Source organism: Xenopus tropicalis, chromosome 1 (genome assembly GCF_000004195.4).
Source record: "Xenopus tropicalis strain Nigerian chromosome 1, UCB_Xtro_10.0, whole genome shotgun sequence".
Taxonomy (NCBI): Eukaryota; Metazoa; Chordata; class Amphibia; order Anura; family Pipidae; genus Xenopus; species Xenopus tropicalis.
Window position 1 is genome coordinate 142640394 of NC_030677.2, and position 21604 is coordinate 142661997.

Below are 21604 nucleotides of genomic sequence, written 5' to 3' on the forward strand. Positions count from 1 at the left end.
AATCTAAACTTTATTCATTTACCATTTATGGGACCATATCATACATGGCAAAAAGGAAGATGTTCAGTGAGCTCACAAAAAGTTTATTACATTCTTGGCTTGATTAAAACAGACTTTTTCTTTAACACATGGCAATGGTAACCTTACACCCACAGTTTCTTCTGCCTTCCCCACAGCTGCTGACCTTTTAAGAAGATTCCATCCAGCTTACAATGGGTTAAAAATAGACACCAGAAAGGCGCAAGATTCTGTCTGCTTTTAAGCGGTGACTGGTTTTACCTCATTCCAGAGGCTACTGGCTGTCAGGCGTGGGGCGCATGTGTTAGGCAGTTGATGAGTCTGACACCCTCACGTAAAGTCCCAACTCCAAGTTGCTTCTTCCCCTCCTCTCTGTCCTTTCTTCCTTCCTGCCCAGGTGAGCTTGTGAGAAAGGTATCTAGAACAAAGAGTGTGCGGTGGAGCCTGGGTTCTTTCATGGGGGCCAAGACACTAGCAGGTAATAACTCTGATCTTTTATAAGGAGGAAATGTAACAGAATATTATAACTGAAAGTAAAGTAGTGAAAGCAAAAAAAGGCGTAAGAACATTTATTAAAGGGGAGGGTAGGCATAGAAAATGGTTTTAGGAATACAAAGGATGAAGAAGTCTTGTTTGTTTGAAAGGAGTTGAAAGAATTACCCAGAATGAAACAGCAGAAGAGTTAGAGAAAGGGGCAAGAGGCAATCAGGGCTATGAAGTGGAGTCACAGAGGAAACACTGAGCAGGAGAGATAAGTAGAGAGAGCTGATGTCATTTTCCTTTGGGCTTCTTTCCAAATGAATCTAGTAATTAAAAATCAGAACAGATAAATTGGCTGCTTGTTGTGGCATGCTGCCAGGACTGTATCTACTTCACGTCTGTAGATGTTACTCTCTTCTACCTTGCTTTGCTACTTACATGTGATTGTGTTCTAGTTTTCATATGTGATTCTTTTGCAATTCTACAGCCTCTCACCTAGCACCCCTTACGCTGCATGTCTGCTGCACCCCTTACCTCCCTCTCTCGGAGACATGCCAGAGTGCTGAGCTATGTCGCTGCATCAACACAAAGACATGTCTGTGCTTCTTTTTTTTTTGCCTGGTGTCAAATACAGAATGTTTCATTTAAAAGACTTCAGGGAGGCATTACACATGAGATGGTAATATAGTAGGGAATGTATGTTGTTATTAAAGTGAGTAGGAATAGCTGTGTTCCTAATAAACTACTGAATTATGGGAAATCATTTCCTCCTTTGGCTGTTATTCACACAGAGAGTTATCAGTGTGACAATGCCTTAAAGCTCATCTCCTTGTTGCTTCCTGTCTTTTACCTGATTTTTTTCCCTATTTTTTTTCTTTTTTTCTTGTCTTATCCCTATATTTATCCTTTAACAGTGGACTCATTAAAAATAAGTGCTGTGGGGTGCCTTAACATCCTTGCTACCCAAAGGATGTATATTTTATAAGGTAACCCAGTTAAAGAGACAATTGGGTCAGCCTACTTTATAAGCTGTATCAGATGACAGCTTGTTATTTTCACATATTTAATGGTTCTTATTTCCATTTAGGAAGAAAATGCACAGACCCAGCTTTCTATTTCTTTTGAATGCAGCTATTGGGTATAACTAGGACAGAATTCTCCTGAGATCTGCTGCTAAAATAAACTGTGACATGTGTGACTTACCTCATTGAAACTAGTGGAAACAATCCCCTACGTTTGGTAATTCAGAAAATGTAAAGCACATAGATTGATTGTAGTATAAAATGGTCCTGTCTCACCATTTTCATCTATGCATCCATATGTTATTCCTTAGTGGCTTGCATTTTACTTTTGTTTGCATGAATGCACCCATTCATGACACTGCCAGCTAGGCACAGAAATCTTTCTTCCCCAACCTCTCTATCTGTTATATATCTGTTTCTGGTTTCCTGCTCTGAGATTTTCCGGCTGTTTTTCTCTTTCTTTCCGTGACATCCAATTAAAATAAAATCATTTGCAACAGAGATGGGCATAATTGTTAATTCCTTCTGAGGCACCTGCAGATCATCGCCCCAGAACAACTCCAGTATGAATGTTTAACTCCACTGGTGAGATATCACCCTGCAGAGCGTCTCTGATGCTGCCTTCCAAAATCTTGATGACTTGACTCTGAATCATAAAAACCTGCAATCCTCTGGCCATGTTAACTGTTTCTAGTAAATTGCAAGGTAACTACTAATCCGTATATGTTATTTCTCCTGAATACTACTGATTGGCTTTTTTTATATACATTTCACCAGCAAATAGACTGCCTGTTAAGGTGGCTGGGTAATTGTTGTTATAAATGTTACCTTTTTATAATAGGTCTGGTCACTATGGATGTTCCTTTAATGACGAGACATTTAGATACATGTTTTTTTGGGGTGTGCTGAAATAAGCATAGATTTATAATCGGCTGTACTGCATGGGAATTTTATAGGTTTTAAAACACAAGGCAGCAACCCCTACAAGGTCAAATCTTTCACAGGCATGTTTGGCAGCAAAGGGGTTAATGTGTTTGCAGAGTTGGTATTATTCAGAGCCTATGAACCACATCACTTGGCAAGAAATCCCTATGCCCATCCCAGCAACACATATGCTGACTAGTTGTTGGCGCACACAGTATAATTACTGTTTATGGTAATCCCTCAAATACCCCCAGTTCATGCCCTTAGAGCAATATTACTACATTGGCAGGACACATATAACAGAGACTTCCTGGATTAATGGTCCTTGGTAATGGAGAAAATTTCTTAATGAATGGGTCATTAGCAGAATTTGGGGTGAACTGAGATGATAAATGGTAAAAGTTAGGGTACGTATTACTGGAAGAGCAAACTAAGCGGGCTATTATGTAAGAGAAAACATGGAACAGGAAAGAGAATATTGCATGTTAGCACTGGACTAGTAATTGCTATAAAGAGCCTGGAATTCTGGTGTCAGCTAACAGGGAAATAGCCTGATTAGACTTCAGGGCAGGATGGAGGTGTGTGCTCAGAGCAGTATGTGAAGTAGAACTATAGTAGTTAGTAATCAGGCACTGAGGTGCAGGAGGGGTTAAGGGATATACAGGAAGCCAAAGGGTGGGTCAGACATCAGACAAGAAAAAACAAAGATGGAAAATACTAATAAACTCCGGTAATGAAAACTAATTAGCTGTGGTAACAAAGAGGGGGCTAACGAAAGGGTGGGGAGACAAAAGCAGATAGAGAGAGAGAGATTTGAGGGGGGGGTGCCTGAGACATCCAGAAAATCCACAGGCATGATATACAGGAAAGGAAAAAGCAGAGCACACCCAGTGTAGTGTGACAGAGAGGGGCTAGTGAGGCAGAAGGAGGGATGAGAGCTGGGAGGGACTCTAAGCTTTGAAATTTCAGTGAGAGACAACCTGGAGGAAAGCTTCGAGGAGAGAGGGAGCAGAAGAAAGGAGAGTGCGGCACTGCAAAGCTTATATAAAAGGTGGAGTGAATGGATCATTTTTTATAGTGGGGATTAGGGGCTCACAGAGAGATGTGGTCTAGCAGATGTTGGGAAGTGTGAGTTTCAGCAGCACAAACAGATTTTTAAGTAGAAATAGAGTATAAGCAGATATTTAAGCGCTGTATTTGTTTGCTTTGCTGGTTTTGGAAATGGGGTGGGGGTGATGGCTATAGTTGGCTACAGTTAGGCTGGGTGAAAGCAAGGGTTAAGTTGATGTTGTAAAGTAGAGTTTTTAATAACTGGTCTGGTGAAGTGGCATTTGCAGTGCACTAAAAACATATTTCAAGTGATCTAAGCTAAAGATAGGTGCTTTGGAGATCTGATAAGAAAAGGTGTGTTATGTCTGGTTTTGGTATCAGTTATGTGGCTTCTGGGCTGTTGTCAGGTTAGATGTGTTTTGGCTGAATAAAACCACTGGGCTACTGGAATCTAAAATAAGTTTACAATTTGTGGAATTATAGACTACAGAGGTTTAAACAGATTTTCATGAACTGATGCCATCTAGGTTTTGAAGTGATGCTGAGTTAGCAGAATCTGACTGGAGTCCAGCCTTATGTTGGGCTAGTGGTGTCTGGATTAGTGTGATAGGTTTCTGGTGTCTAGACTGTCATTGTTGTAGATATACTGATATACTGTACAGTTATCAAGCTTTAAATTGATTTTATTCAAGTAGTGTACACTGACAGCTGACTGGATGGGAGTAGGGTTGACTTTTGGCTACATGTCTGTGCTGATTTCTGTCTAAAAAATCTTGTGTAGCCAGTGGATGTTGAGCTGGTGTTTGCACAGTAGTTGGGTGGTGAAGTCTAGGCTTAACCTTATGAACCTACTGGGGCATAAATGATTATTGGTTTCTCAAGTGGTATACTGGTGGGTAATGGTTTAATATTTGACTGAATATTTCACTTCTTAGCATTATTAGAATTTATGATGAGCAGAGTCTAGCATGATGCCTGGCTACCTGAACTAATTTAAGGATAGCTGACTGGTGTCAGCCTAGCAGAACCTAGACTGGTGTCAGTCTAGCAGAACCTAGACTGGTGTCAGCCTAGCAGAACCTAGACTGGTGTCAGCCTAGCAGAACCTAGACTGGTGTCAGCCTAGCAGAACCTAGACTGGTGTCAGCCTAGCAGAACCTAGACTGGTGTCAGCCTAGCAGAACCTAGACTGGTGTCAGCCTAGCAGAACCTAGACTGGTGTCAGCCTAGCAGAACCTAGACTGGTGTCAGCCTAGCAGAACCTAGACTGGTGTCAGCCTAGCAGAACCTAGACTGGTGTCAGCCTAGCAGAACCTAGACTGGTGTCAGCCTAGCAGAACCTAGACTGGTGTCAGCCTAGCAGAACCTAGACTGGTGTCAGCCTAGCAGAACCTAGACTGGTGTCAGCCTAGCAGAACCTAGACTGGTGTCAGCCTAGCAGAACCTAGACTGGTGTCAGTCTAGCAGAACCTAGACTGGTGTCAGCCTAGTGAAGCCTAGACTGGTCTCAGCCTAGCGGAGCCTGAGCTGGAAGTTACCCTGAGCTTGTTTCAGATTTTTGTGGGCCAGGGTTTGTGTCAGTATGGCTGTGCCTAGACTAATGTCAGGATAGATAGGTTGTGTACCTGGGACACAACTGGAGGGGTCAGAGTTGCAGGTGACAGCCTGGACTGGCATCAGCCTAGCAGAGCCTAGACTGGCATCAGCCTGGCGGAGCCTAGACTGGAATCAGCCTGGCGGAGCCTAGACTGGGCCTCAGCTGGACTGATGTTACCCTGGGCTTGTTTCAGATTTGGTTGGTCAGGGTTTGTGTAAGGATGGCTGGACCTAGACTGACATCAGGATAGCTAGGTTGTGTTACTATCAGGGTTACTGGGACACAATTGGTGGGTCAGAGTTGCTTAACCTGGGCACGTGTAAGTGTAAATGGGCCTGAGCTGGGGTTAGGTTACCATGGCCTTATGAGAAATTAACTTTGCCTAGTCTGGTGTCAGGTTAGTATGGTCTGTGCTGGTGTCGGGTTAGCTATACTGACACCAGTCCAGGCCCAGCTCCCTTTTCTCCAGCTCAGGCCAAAACACTCTGACAGCAGTCTCAGTCCAGCAACCCCAACAACAGCCCCAGGAATCCTCATATTTGCAAAGCCTAGCTATCCTGACACCAACCCAAGCCCAGCCATCCTTACACAAGACCTGTCCCAATAAATCAGAAACAAGCCCAGGTTAAGTGACCTTGACAATACCCTCACACTTGTCCAGCTACTAAAAACTCAGTCTCCTACACTGACAGCAGTTCAGGCCCAGCTGGGTTATTATTCTGTGACTATTCAGCATTGCCTGAGACAATGTCAAAGAATCATCTATTGAGTCTATTGTGGTGTCTAACTAGCTGGTGTTGACCTGCTGTTAGGGTAGTAGTCTGGGCTCATTTCAGGATATCTGAGGATTCACATTGAGATAGCAGTGTCAGGGACTGGTTTATGTCAAGGTTGCTATGGTAGGCTGGTGTTAGAGTATATTGACTTGGACTGGTGTCAGAGTAAATGGGTCTGGTTTGGTATAAGGGTAACTGGCCCTGGGCTGGTGGCAGGCGTAACATGGCTTGGTCTGGCGTAGTATCAGAGTAGCAGGGCTGAGCTAGTATTCATTTTGGGAATAGATTTTATGTTGCCTAGCCTAGTGCAAGAGTAGAAAAGTTTGGACTTGTTTTAGGATAGCTGGGGGTTGCTTTGGATAGCTGTGTGTAGGCTGGCATGGGATAGCTGGCCATGGGTTTGAATCTAAATTATTGGGTCTGAGCTGGCATCAGTGTGGGAATGTTTTTTTTTTCCAATAGTAGGAGAGCCTGGATTGGTTTCAGGGTATTTGAACCTAAGCTGGTGTTAGGTTGCTAATTCCCTGGTAGGTTTCAGGGTAGCAAGACCTGGGCTAGTTTTATTGTTCTGGGGCTTGCCCTGATTTTGTATTAGACAGTCTAAGATGTTGGGCTGCTTTCTGGATTTTAGAGACCCGCATGAGTCTGACGCTTTAGTCTGCAATGAAAAATCATTTCTTGTATGAAGCTGCACCTGACCTGCAATAATATGTTTTTTATTCTGAAACCATGCAAATTGAATTGAATTATTATTATTTGACTTATATAGTGCTGGCATATCAGGATGTACATAACAGAGACTGTCCATCATTCACATTTGTCCCAACCAAAGCTTAGAACATAATTTCATTTTCACAACATGCATAGAACTATGCTTAGTTTGTCTATAAGCCAACTAAACTTCCAGTATGTGTTGGGGGTATGGGAGGCAACTATCGTATTGCCAGAAACCCACAGAGTTAAAACATAAAGGGGCTCATTTGCAAGCACCACACAAATTTGCACATGGGCAGTAAGCCAATAGAAACCAATTGGTGAATAGATTTTTTTAGCTAGCTGAAGGTAGAGCAATAAAAAAAACAATATTTTTGATTGGTTGCCATGAGTTACTGACCAGGTGCAAATTTGTACATTGTTGATAAGTGAGCGCCACAAGCATAAAAATCATTTCTAACTCAGGTTTGGATGAATTCTGGAAAACACTGATTATATATTGAACTTCTGGGAGCCAGATTATTTTATTAAACTCTTCTGAATTGGCCAGTTACTTTGTCATGTTTTGAACTGAAAAGCCTCAGCATCGGCAATTTTCTAAAACTGTAACAAACATACACATGCTCCCTTTTATTCAGAATGCTCGGGACCTGGGGTTTTCTCGATAATGGTTCTTTCTGTAATTTGGTTCTCCTGAAAAATCTTGAAAAATAACTTAAACGTTAATTAAACCCAACAGGATTGTTTTGCCTCCATTAAGGATTAATTATATTTTAGTTGGGATTAAAATACAAGGTACTCTTTTAATATTACAGAGAAAAAGGAAATCATTTTTAAAAATTAGAATTATTTGTTTATAATGGAGTCTATGGGAGATGGCCTTTCTGTAATTCGGAACTTTCTGGATAACGGGTTTCCGGACAACAGAACCCATACCTTTATAGGTGCTTAATTGCACAAGTCCAGTTGACAATAGCAGCTAATCAGTAATTTGATTTTTCTAAAAGCAAAGACCTGCACTTTAGTACAGTTTGTAAATAAGCCCTTCTTTGTTGGAATACTCTACAATAGTTCTGATTTAATATAATTGTGTTGGACTGGACCGGGCTTATTTTTAATGCGTGGATTCCGCTTTAAAATGGACATCATGCATTTGATGTTTTAGCCCTGGGATGGTTTCCTAGCAATGCAGTGAGCTGAAATGAAATTATGTAGTGATGAAATTGTGGGATTTGTTCAGCAGGTGGTACTGTGCTGAAGTATGCTAACACTGGTGAGGGGCTAGTAAAATGTGCATCACATTAGCTATGTATAATCATCCAGCGACAGAAAGATCCTTCTTTTACACAGGAAAATTTATGGGACAGGGAAAAATAGGTGGTTCATTAATGCACCTTAGACAATGAATAAACCTGTCTTCCATGCCCATTTCTATAATTCATAATAATACTGTATGCTAGGTGCCAGGACCCCTGGAGCACATAAGACTGAGGCACAGAAATTGGTCACTTTTTAACTACGCTATTAACAAATTCTTGGAACCAAAATAGTACAAAAGCTGTAAATGGCAGCCTGTGAGCTGAACAAAGGCAGGAAACATCCTAACATCCTGGGTACCGTACAGGCTTGAGTTATTCAAGGATCTTTCACCACTCTTTTAACCAAGGAGGAATGACTGAACTTAGTTCTCATAAGTAGCTTCCAGTATCAATTAGCTTTGGAACTTGCCTATGTTTTATGCACTCTGTAACCACAATGGATAACCCATCAAGAACAGTTTCTTATTGCTTAAATACCAGGGTTTTCCGTTTCATCTCTCATTCCTTCTATCTTATGAGCTCTATTATTACTAGTGTACATTACTTTCCTCCCTGACAATCAGTGTGAGTCTCAGATCAAAGTTCCCTTCCGTTCATGTGTTTGCAGGCAACCTGCCTTGCTGTAAAACATAATTATGTTCCCCACCCCCATTCTTCATCTCCAGTATTCACTGCTTTTCCATGAGAAAGCTACTAAGAATTTATTTTGCCAAGCAAAGGAATACTATCTGGATCTATTTGCAGTGTGCTTTTAAGATCGTCCAGTGTTGAAGATTATTAACCCTTTTCATTGACAGCGTGTGATAGTGGCAAAGGAGGAATCTGTTTTTTGGTTTTTCTACTTGACTGTCTTATCATGTGGACTATCTTAGGTATTACTAAGCACTAGTGAGTTCAAGGCAAAGAGCAGTATGTGCGTCTTTCTGAGAAAAAGGTGTGCTTGTATTTGCGTATTGAAGAGAGACTAATGTGAGATTGTCTGAAGAATTACATTGTAAGAAACTGAAAGAAACTAATGAAAACATAGTGCCAGAGTTTTGTGTAGGTATAATGTACTTGAAAAGAGACTAATGAATGAAGAATATAGTCCCTGGACAAAGGTGAGTTTTTGGAAGCTGAATGTAGTAGGCTAGAAATCTTGTAATTAAGAGGTGAAGTGCGTCACCACTGGAGTGGATGAAGCCACTAGAAAAAGCTAATGTGACATGGGCTAATGATGAGGAGAGTATGTAAAGGCAATGGAAATAGGGGTTTGTGTGTGTGTGTCAGAAGTAAAGCACAGTTACAAGAGCAGCTTGAGTGTGTAAGAGTGAGAGTGGAAATGAATGGCTTATTCTGTTTGGAATTCTATTAAAAGTCAGTGAAGCCAGGAGAGCAGATCTATTGATACAGAATATAACATGAGACAGATGATCATAATTAAATTAATCTGGTCTGGTGAATGTGAGTATTAGGATGGAGAACGAATCTTCCTAGAGTTTCTCAGTACGTGTGGGTAATTAATGGTTGGTATTGTAAAGCAACAACACACATCCATATGCACACTCAAATCATAATACAATAGTTTGTATGATTGTAGGATTGGCATACACATCCACCTTTTAATTATTGTTATGTTTGAATTTGTAGTGTTTGGTAACCTATCCCTGTGGATAGGTTGCTGCAGTAATTTTTATAGGTTTGTAGTTCATATAGTTTATGACTCCAGCAGCAGCAGGCCATTATGTGTGTGTGGAATAGCAAAACAAAGAAATATGATTTGGTAAATACACTGGAGATGTCACTGGTCAGCTTTATGTGTTCTGTTCTGATTTCTTCTTTAACATAATTTTTTTTCTTCTTTACAGATACTATTTTCACCTGATCATTTGCAATTTAGAAACAGATATCATGAACGGCCTACCTGGGTCCACGTCACCACAAGGACCTCTGTGATGGACCCAGCATTACATTCCATGCTGTTGCCCTTTCTTTCTTGTGGCAACAGCTCTAATACCAGTTTCTTACCCAACAATTTTACACTGCATCTCCTACCAGACTCAGAAAGCATTGGCTGGCTGTCCAGATGCCAGAGAATAGCCAGACTCAACTAGGGCACTACCGGCAGAGATGTGAAAAAGAGGGGCCTCTATATGAGACATATTATCGCTTGACCCAGCAGTACCCAGTCATCTTGCTCCTGCTGCTCATCGTACTAGCAGTATGTTGCGCCCTCATTATCATCACATTTGCCACCGGTCGAGTGAGTAGAGTTCTTTTGCCTATCAATGATTTATAACCACTTTTCAGCAATTCCTTTTGTTTCTATATGCCAGTATGCCAGAATGAGGCATGGGCCTCTCAAGATTTGAATATATTATCAAATTGTCATTTCCAAACTGTTGCCTGGTTATTAGAGTAAGTGGGACCCTAGCAACCCTGAAATATCAGTCTGGAGAGCTGCAGAACAAAATGTTAAATAATTCAGTAACCACAAGAAATCAGAAGTGAAAACCAATTGAAAAGTGCCTTAGAATAAAATTGTCTACTTTTAGACCTAAGCTACACAGGAGATTTTGTAGAACGGCTTTGAATCATCAGCATCCTACAAGTTGGTCGTAGTTACATGGGTTAAAATCAATGCATCCTACAAGTTGGTCATAGTTGCATGGGCTAAAAAATAATGGGACTGATAAAAAAATCTGATGTGTAACACAAAGATTTGCGGTGCCACACAAAATGCCAGTGCAAAGGGAACACTGCATGCTGTATCTGCATCCAACAGGATAAAATCTGATGTTGTCTGACAGACTTTTTTTGACTGTCGGATATAGATACAGGAACAAAAGACACCATGTGACTTTAAATGATTCAACATTACAGCTGTGCTGTTGTCTTGGAGGCGGAGATCGCAGAACTGTAAAGAAGAGGTTTTCAAGCTTTGTTTCCCCTAGTCACCTCATTTTTTGACCAATGATATGGCCATATATATCCGGGCACCTCCCTTTCCAACATCTTATTCCAAAAGCCAGGATTTTTATATGAAGTTGGTTTGCCCTTTGCAGGCAGTTTTTTCTGGGGCCCCCTTTGGGTGAACCAAAACCTGCGATGCCCGAAAAAATAGCACGTCACCTGCGACACCCCCTGTGTGGGCCTCCTGTATAGTGAAAGCAAACCCAGGACCCCCAAAAGCCATGGGGTCTGTTTCTTCTTTAGTTACACCACTGGTTTTGACTATAACTAATTTGCTGGAATGGTTTTCCACTAGATGTTGGAACATCAGGGGGCTGATTTACTAAGACACGATTTCGAATCCGAATTGGAAAAATTCCGATTGGAAACGAACATTTTGCGACTTTTTCGGTAATTTTGCGATTTTTTCGTATCTTTTGCGATTTTTTCGGCGTCTTTACGATTTTTGCATAAAAACGCGAGTTTTTCGTAGCCATTATGAAAGTTGCGCAAAGTCGCGATTTTTTCTTAGCGTTAACACTTAAAAGGCGCAAGTTTTAACGCTACGAAAAAATCGCGACTTTGCGCAACTTTCGTAATGGCTACGAAAAACTCACGTTTTTACGCAAAAATCGTAAAGACGCCGAAAAAATCGCAAAATTACCGATCATTACGAAAAAAACGCATTCGGCCCGTTCGTGGGTTAGTAAATGTGCCCCCTAGTGTATATGTATATGTGCCACATTGTTTAGGTGCAACTATAAAAAAATTCTGTAGCAACCAATTCTTTGCCTGCAGTCCTAAAATGGTTGACCACTCAAGGTAATTGTTCATTACTTCACTTTGGGAAAATGTTCCTGGTCTCTCTTAGCAATGTTTATGGTTGCAACATGGTATTGCATCACTTCATCTTTCACAAGACATGGCAGGAAAATCATACTGCTGGTTAAGACTGCTTCCAGTAGTATCATGTGCCATGTTTTAGCCATAAGTGTTCTATAACTTGGTTGAGGTGTGATACACTAATAATAATATTAGCACCCAGAGACATGAAATGTTTCATGGCTGATAAGTAGTCCCCGCATATAAATACTGCACAATGCATTGCTGCCATGCAGCTGTTTGCTAATAAAACCTGAGGCTTATAAATTGGGCCTGGTTTTAAAAATATAAATTAATAGGTCTGTGTTCTTTATCTTTTGGAGAAAAATACTTAACAACACAGAGTAAAGGCTTATTCTCTCAATGCTCCTAGAGGTGATATTTCATCGCTTTTTCAGCATGACATGGAGAGTGATTCTAAAATCACTGGAGAACTGGAAAGAAGCAGAAGAGGAATACAAATAATTAAAAAACTATTAAAATAAAAAAAATTTAACCAGCAGTTAAGTACCCCAGTGACCAAAGTATCATGAACTGATGTAGAGTGTTTGGCAAAACATCTCCAAAATACAGAGGTTGTATTGTTTAAAACGCAATTATTACTTAAGTTGCAGAATAATTGTATTTCTCTGCAGGAGGCTCTTTGAGTACATTACTTGAAACCAATCTAAACTAAATTATAATATAAAGCTACTGTAACATATTGTTATCTTGGCTGGAGATAAAGTACATTTTAGAAGACTGGGAGGACATATACCATTACTTCAGGCTGTCTTTATATAGTGCTTGGAAAAAGGCCACACTAACGGTACTTGTTCTTTTCTAGACATTCTCAGACAATGTCGGCTTCCTTGTGACTCTCTTCTGTGCCCTTGGTGTGTTCAGTATTCTCTTCATCCCAGTGTGCATAAAAAAGGTGGTGCAGAAATGCATGCAGATCATAGGTGTCGTCATCTTGGGATGCCTGGTCACCTTGGGTTATGTATTTATCTTCACCAGTGGCCTTGTCAGTGCGTGGGACCAGGTGAGCAGGAGTGATGATTTCAAGCATTTTGTTCCTCCAGTATTTAATAATTCAATTGCCTGCAAGCACTGGTGCATTCTTTAGAGTTTAGCTTTCAGTTTCTTTTTCACAAACTTTACTGTATGCCCTGCCATATTTTCCATTTTATTATTGCATAACTTGCTTTTATAGGTTATAGTATATGAGTGCCAAAGTACACTTTACTACTTTATTTGGTATTAAAGTAAAGTTAGTATAATGTAGGTTGCAAAAAATCCACTCCAACACCCTCACATAATATTTACACTGAATGCAAGCTTTGGCGGGGGGTGGGGGTGTTGTACCTCCATACAACACCAAAATACTATTTCTTACAGTTTTCTATGTTTATCTTCCTGTCTAACTTTATCCATTGAATTCATTGTTTATAATTTCTACTTCATTTATTTCACTGAAAATCCTATGTAAACACTATATTATAATATTATCTCTATAAATACTATGGGAGTAAGAGTTTGCCCAGTCTCAGTTACCCATAGCAACCGATTATATCTTTCTCTATTCTACTTTCACTAAACCAGTTAAAAGCTTTGGTCACTATGGGTTATTAGACAAAAGCAAACATTGCCAATGCTAATGCAGAATCCCATATGTTAATTATTGATTACATCCAGCCCATGTTGGGGGATGCTGGGATTAGTAGTGTAGTAAAAGCTGGGGAGAGAGATGTTGCAGATTCCTGGACCTACTGAAAGAAGCACAGTAACCTTAACCAATAACCTCTTATTTGTCTTGCCAATTACATAGAAGAATTGCTAACAGTTAGGGGCAGATTTAGTATCCTGTGTAAAAAAACCGCAACAAAATTCACAACACATCACCAGACGTTGCCGCATAAAAAACGTCATAAAATCAGCATCATTTTTCTTTACACGTTTTGTCTTCCGCCGGAACTTACGTCAAATAATGGCATAAAATCTGGGGTTGGAACAGCAAATTTATCCATTTATTTTACACAACTTTTTACATTGTTTTTTTGGCGAATTTCATTTTACACAGCATAATAAATAGGCCCCTTGGGGTCCAGTTTTCTGTTTCGCTGTTAGAGTAAATATAATAAGCCAAATATAATGGCTTAGAATTAGAAGTTGGTTTGACTAATAACCCCTTGAAAGCCAGTTAGAAAGCTATTTATAGGCAGTATTATGATGGACTTTATATTATTAATATTTTCCAGATCTACTGGACACTGTTTGTGATTATCAGCTTGTACACCATGCTCCCTTTGGGCATGAAATGGGCTATATTTGCCGGACTTAGCTGCTTCGTTGCACATATAATTGTGTTGAGCGTCTATGTGTCTACAGTAAGGCTTCTTCCTAGAGATGATGTTGCTCTGCAGGTGAGATCCTGGAAGACACCAAATTCACATTTGTCTTCTTCTTCTTTGTCATCATTGTTCAAAAGTTCCTTTTAAAAGCCTTTCAAAGATTGATTCTCTTGTTTTATTTTTGTTACATTTACCAACAGATGATAGCAGATGCAGTTATCTTGCTGTGTGGAAATGTAATAGGGGGTTATCACAAGTGTGTGACAGAAAGTGCCCTAAAGGACACTTACCACGAGGCTATCAACTTCATTCACTCTCGTCTTAAACTTGTCTCCCAAGAACGGCAGCAGGTAAGCCTGAGGAGTAGCAACAAGGGGCTTCTACAGACTAATCAGTAACTGTAAATAATATCTTCTTTCTCAGTTTCCTGACCCATTTCTAAAAACAAAGTACTTTGCATAATCTGGTTAACAGCAGATCAAGACTGGCATTTAGTATATGCAAGTGAGAATTTAAAAAGAAACATATACTCTGCTTAGAAGAGCTTTTCATCTTCTACTGACTTTCCTGTAAATCACTTATGAATGAAAGCATAACACATTCTGTGCACAAACCATTACTGATCTGTAAATTGTTATTATTGTTGAGAGCTATGATGCTGAGGTATTCTTAATAGAGCGTGGAGGATTTCTCTGTGGAGACATATGAATAAAAGCCATTATAAAGACATAGACATTTCTTTGCACATAACTCATATTCTTTACTCTCTATTTTTAATGGGTACAATTTCTCCATTACCTGAATAATGGAGTTTTGTAACCTGAAAGAACATACTTTCTGGCTAATATTTTGTGTGCTGCTAATAAAAGGATTCAAAGAAGAATGAGCAATTAAGGGGTGACCCTGCTATGCCACTATCAGACTATTATACAGTAATTGCAGCCAGTTGAATGTTTTAATGAGTCTTCTAACTTGCTAAGTGGAAAGTTTACTTTAACTTTCTGTCAAATGTAGATGTAGTATTTGGAGATGCTTGTGTGCAGGGTACATGGTGTGATTTAGTATAAGGAAGCATACTTACAAGAAAATTTGTGTAACAAAGTACCTCCTAAAGATTTATTTGCAGAGTGCAGAGAAAACAAAACATTCCAGGAGCCTCACGCCCCTTTGTTGGAGGTAAAACACACACAGTATTTATGTTCTGTAACTCTGGTTTGGCCCTTAAACACATTTCTATATGGTTAGGACTAAATGGGAAAATAATCCAGGGCAACATATATGATGCTGGTTTGAATCCAGACACATACAGTTACTTACAAAGTATGAGTTTTACATGTTGCATAGGATCTATTAAACTCTGTCTCTGATGTTCCCCTGTCTGGACAAAGAACATCACCTGATGGTTTAGGAATAGTCATGTTAAGGATCGTAAAGATCTATATCGACTGATATGGGTAGCTGAACAGGTGGCATAAGATCTGTGCTACCAGCTGTACAGGACGTTTATATCAGGAGATGCCCGGATAGAGCAACTATAATTATCAAGGGCATAACTGATCCCTCTAACTATCTGTTTGATTTATGAAATCATAAAAACATTTTAGGAGTCATAACGTTAAAACAGAGAGGCTTAGGAGAAGCTTCTATCCTCAGGATATAAGACTTCTTAGCCATGATCTAACTTTAAATGTTAAACCTATAAATGTATACTTTAGCTGTTTGTTACCTATTGGTTGTTTGTGTTTTTAAATCATATGGCACTTTGTGCTTTTACCATATATTGTTAAACAATAGGTACAATGCATTATTATTGTTTATTTTATTGTTTCTATTTATGGTTCTGTTAATTTAACATTTTTTAATATATTGTACATATATAGTGCACTTTGCACGTTACCATATATTGTTACACTATAAGCACAATGCACTATTACTGGGTTTTTTTCTTTTTGTTTATGTTTTTATTTTATGTCAAAGGCTTTATGGAAGTAGACAACAAAAAAATTTTTTTTTTACTTCGATAAAACTATACCCCCAAACAATGTAGATCTCTATAAAAATATATTGCAAAAAGCAGCTTATATGTAAAACCCTGCTTCATCTAAATAAACTAGTTTCATAAATATATACTTTTTTCAGTAGTATGTGCTATTGGGTAATCCTAATTAGAAAATTGCCATTTAAAGCACTAAGGGGCAACCCTGGGATCATAGGATTCACAGTTCACACACACACACACACTAGGTCACATCAGCCAATTAATGGACAAAATTCTGTCTTTAGCTCCCACATTACTTCCTGTTACAGATAGAGCTGCGTTATTTCCTGTCAGGTGATCTCTGAAAAGATGGGCAATAGTTACTAATATTTATATTTAGTATGATTCTTTAATAGTTTACATCGTATTAAGTGGCCTATCTGTTGATTAAGTATTTATTCTGGTGGTGTAGTTTGCCTTTAAAAGTTGCACAGTGATCAGTGTACATTTGTACATGATGTTCTTTGGGTTGCCATCAGCCTAGCTAGTAAAACACCTGCCAAAGCTGGGGCCAGTAGCCTTTGATCCACTCAAAACCTACCCAGAACTTACTCTTTGTGTTCCTCTTTCTCCTTCTCAAGCCTCCTCTGGACATCCGTGAGATAGTTCCACCCAATAACGGAACTATCCCTCCCTGGGCCCGGGTGCAGAGTATGCAGCTGGTACCCCCCTCTCCCTGCTTCTGGACACATTTGTGAGGCGAACTTGCACCACTGCCCATATTATGTTACAGACTGCAATTTTGTCATTGCCTCCGTGCTGCCTGGTAAAATTGGCAACCCCAGTTCTACTTTCATAACTGTGTATGTGGCTTGATGTTAAGATCAAGCTTCATAGTTACTGGAAATAAATAACTGTACACATAGTTTTCCCAGTTCATAGTCAAAAAGCCAATTGCTGAGAAATGGGGACCTTAGGGATTTCCCATGTTTCCAGAATGGTGCACTAAAGTGTATCTGATATGTAAGATTGGAAAGTATGCATATATTAACTAAGGAAAACTGGAATAACTGGTTTGAATACATAAAATAAAACAACCTGGTAAAATAATAAACTTGGTTGACTGCTTATGTACTAATATTTTAGGCAGTGTGCTGTGTTTATTCCATACATACATACATACATATTTAGCGTAAAATGTTTTACATAAAAAGAGTCTATTTTTTAAGCAGTGTAAAAAAGTAGAAGAGTTAGAATACACTATATATCTCCAACTTAACGTCATGCCACACTGTGTAAAAAAGTGAAAGGGTAAAATCTAGTACAAAGTATCTTGTAAAATTGAACAGCTTTTTAAATGAGAATTCATGGGTTACATTATGCATAAGGAAAATAACACAGCTCAATAGCATTCTTATTTTAAACCACTTTTTACACTGTTTCTTTTGTGTAAAAACATGTTTTGCAATTTCATAAATAGAGTTTGTGTGGTTTCATCCCTACTATATAGTACCTATTTCTTTGTAATCTGTCTGGCTGCCAGAGTTACCAGTCCTAGTAAGTAGACAGTATTTTGAGCAAAAGGCCATAGTTGAAGGATAAGTAACAAAAAAATAATTGTTTAAAAATGGTAAGTTAATTTGCTGTCTGGCCTTTGGGTTTATGATGATCACTACCAGATCATTAAAAACAAGGGAACCCCATTCCTCTCTTTTTATATAAATATATATAAGCAGAACTTTATTTTATGTATCATCCTGATAAATCCAGACTGCCTATAATGTAGGCGAGTCTGATACTATAGTCTGATACTATGGATGTTGTATCACAGGAGCGCTTGCTACTCTCCATTCTCCCTGCATATATTGCAACTGAGATGAAGGCTGAAATCATAGAGAGACTGAAAGAGAAGAGGCCCCAACCAGAAAATACCAACAATTTCCATAACCTGTATATCAAGAGACACAAGGATGTAAGGTAAGAGACATACCCTAAACTTCCCGCTAATGAGCCATAGTAATTAAGTGCATTGTAAAATATCTTGTAGTATGTACCTGTGATGCATCAATGACAGATTATGTTGTGAATAAATGGTTCGATATTGTCCTTACGTTTATATATTCTTATTGTTGGTTTGCAGCATTCTGTATGCAGACATTGTGGGCTTTACACTCCTCTCCAGTGAGTGCTCACCCAAGGAGTTGGTTCTTATGTTAAATGAGCTCTTCGGAAAGTTTGACCAAATTGCAAAAGTAAGACATTACAATAGAAACTGTTGTGGAGGGGTTTGAGAATGTGGGGGACAAATATTGTATTGTGTAGAAAAGTGTGTATTGTCTAACATTTTTTACAGGATCTTAATTCATTGACCCTGCCCAAATATCACTATTTGTCTTCTTTGAGAAAAGCATTGTACCTGTTATCTCCCAAATGGAAAATAACCTGAGCGCAAATTAGCAGTGGGCTGACAAATGTATTTTCCTGTTGATGACTAAGGAAAGTGGACTATTGCGCTAAACAAAAGAAATTATGAAAATCATGTCTCTGTCCCACTGGGCCTGACATTTTTTGTTAATTGAAAGGGATACTCTCAGAATATTATTATTATTATTATTATTATTATTATTATTATTATTATTATTATTATTATTATTATTATTATTATTATTATTATAACCTCTTTCTGGCTAAATCACTTATAAGGCCACAGGGCTGCCATCAGGGAGTCAAAATCAGATCTGAGGCAGGGGGGCTAGCAGTCTTTAGGCTGAAGAGCAACACTTTTTTTCTTAGCAGGGGCTCTTCACATTTTCTGACTCTAGGAAGGCAATGCAAGAGCTGGGTCCCACTGGTACTGACAAAGGGGTCCTTCATGTGAAATCAATGTCATAACTAAATAAGACCAAAATCACCCATAAAAGAGGGTGGTAAACAAACTTGAGCCTTTAGATAAAGGGTCATTGATCCTAATCTGTGTCATGTGAGACATCCCCAGTTCATATTTAGAATCAATGCTATTAAGCAAGACTGGAACACATTTTTTTCAACAAAGGAAATAGAAACAGTCATATGAGCACCAAGAAATACATAGCCATATGTAAAAATTTTAGCAACAATATAAATGTTCTTTTCCTGATAACATGGCACTGCTGAGCAAAAATTAGATTGATCTTAGTTCAGGTACAAATAAACCCCTTTTATATTGACAAGTGTTCCTATAACTAGTGTCTGCAAAATAAATGTTTTTTTTTTTTTTGTTCCTGTCACAATTAACTTTTATTGGTATATAAATATAGCACTAAAGCTGTGTGATCACCCAAAAGAGTAAAATCAGGGCCTGGAAAAATAGTTGAATATCTTTTCTTTAAGCACATTGGCTATATTTTAACATGTAGAAATTTACTTAGGGCTCTTCAGTCTGATTTCATTCATATCTGTGAACAAAGGTGAGTAAAATCTGTAGCCAAGCCCAAAGTGAGAAATACTTTGTCGATTAACATATAGCACACGCACAGAGAGAACAAAAGAGTTGACATTTGAATGCTCTGTTTTTCTATTCTTGGGACACAAAGTTGCACAGTTCATATTTTTAATGCTTTCTGCAAAAAAAATACTCATCATGACAGTTTAATTATATCTGTAATACGTCTGTGTGTAAAATAGAGAAACCAAAGGCAAACTAAAAGTCAGAGAAAGTAGTGACGCATGTTCCTAAACCAATAATGTCTGTTTCATTGGGGAGAAAGCACTATTTCTCTGAAGGTATATATACTCTGTATGCATGTATCTGGTGTCCACAACCAACATGGTGGAAAGTCTAATCAAGTCACTTACTAACCAGCATTACACTTCATACAGATATATTACTGGGTGGAAGGAAGTGGGTGCTGGATTAATACACTGGTAATAATTACCATTAATAGTTGATCAGCTGTTCATTAATGTTGTCTTTTGCAATAGTTACATTTGGAGTCATATTGTGCAAAGTAAAAGAGAGTAAGAACTCTATATTCTTTATTGTTCCTTTACAGAAATAATGTGTGTATGTACAATATAAAGCACTCGACAGGTCTCATGCAAGTTAAAAATTAAATAACTTTTTTTGGCTTGCATAATACCTTATTTTACATTTTTAGTGCGAGTGCTTCTCAAATAAATACTTCTATATTATTACAATTTGTGTCCTGATTACATATTTCATACTTGTTTTCTGGTTTTTGTTTCCCTGTTTCTAGGATAATGAGTGTATGCGCATCAAGATTCTAGGAGACTGCTATTACTGTGTGTCAGGCTTGCCTGAGTTCTTACCAAACCACGCAAAAAACTGTGTTCTGATGGGATTAGACATGTGCCAAGCTATACGGTGAGAAGTCCTAGCATACTCATGTCATGCAGCACGTAATAGTATTACATTCTGCAGTACTTCTGCTGCAAGCACTCACAAGTCAGTAATTAGATTGGGGTGCTTCATCCCAGCCCATAGACTCCTTTATTTAGTTCACATATGTCAAACATGAGGCCCACTTGGCTGGTTTATGTGGCCCTTGGTGAGTGTGTCTGACCGTCCAGCGTGATCAATTTATAAGACTTAGGGGGAGATTTACTAATCCACGAACGGTCCGAAGGTGTCCGATCGCGTTTTTTTTGTAATGATCGGTATTTTTGCAACTTTTTCGCCGCCGTCGCGACTTTTCCATATGTTCCGCAACTTTTTCGACGCCGTCACAATTTTTTTGTATATTTTCCGCGACTTTTTCGTCGCCGCCGCAAAAAGAACAGATTGGTTTTTCTGCCCTTTACAATCGCCCAATACCAAAAAATTGCGACAGTTGCGCAAAATACAATATCGTCGCGGCGGTGACTAAAAAGTTGCAACAAATACGAAAAAGTTGCGACGCCGACAAAAAGCCGGCGAAATTTCCGTTTCCAATCCGAATTTTTCCCTTTCGGGATTCGGATTCGTGGATTAGTAAATCTCCCCCTAAGTATCTTAATAAAAAAATTCTGCCCACAACTTAGTCTGTGTTTTAGATTTCGGCCCCCTTATGTGATTGAGTTTGACACCCCTGATTTAGTCCAAGCAATATAATACATTTTTTGGATAGATTCAACTAATCTTCACTGCCAACCTAAGTTAAAGTATAACACGGCTAGCTGCCTAGCTTAATGCATAAATACATATTATACCAGACAGATGCAGTAATAGAGCCTATGTGGTTGGTTTCCAGCCACTCTTAGATACTATATATAGTATGTAGCTGCTATGAAGGTGATGCAATCACTAATGATCACACTTGACGTGCACTTGACGTGCACTATTTGTTTTCCAAAAGGCTTTCCTTGCACAATCGCTTGGCAGATCACTGAACTGTGAACTTATTATTCATATTACAGAATTGTTACCACATTTTTTATGAAACTGTATAACACTATACTGATTAATTTAAAGTACAGTATATGTCCTCACTAAGTTATCTACTCAAATACAGTATAATGATCCAAAAACCTATATCAATTCCAGCATTATATGTCATATATTAACATCTGTGCATAACATGATTACCAGAGTTGTCTTTCCGC

General features: G+C 38.8%; 1 protein-coding gene across 5 annotated transcripts in view; it reads left to right on the forward strand.

Moving 5' to 3' along the window:
• The first annotated feature begins 255 nt into the window (after positions 1–255).
• adcy4 (adenylate cyclase 4) overlaps positions 256–21604 on the forward strand; it is a 37160-nt gene continuing 15811 nt past the window's right edge. Inside the window, exons 1-9 of one of the 5 annotated variants that reach the window (XM_004910740.3) lie at positions 257–496; positions 2051–2225; positions 9748–10142; positions 12540–12737; positions 13954–14118; positions 14247–14396; positions 17856–18001; positions 18165–18276; positions 20260–20387. In XM_004910740.3, coding sequence (XP_004910797.2) covers positions 9966–10142; positions 12540–12737; positions 13954–14118; positions 14247–14396; positions 17856–18001; positions 18165–18276; positions 20260–20387 — 1076 coding nt within the window. In that variant the 5' untranslated portion in view covers positions 257–496; positions 2051–2225; positions 9748–9965. Of the gene's footprint in view, positions 497–2050; positions 2226–3308; positions 3496–9747; positions 10143–12539; positions 12738–13953; positions 14119–14246; positions 14397–17855; positions 18002–18164; positions 18277–20259; positions 20388–21604 lie in introns of those variants that run through there. The other 4 variants (XM_004910741.3, XM_031891466.1, XM_004910739.4 and 1 more) reach the window with 4 other exon arrangements.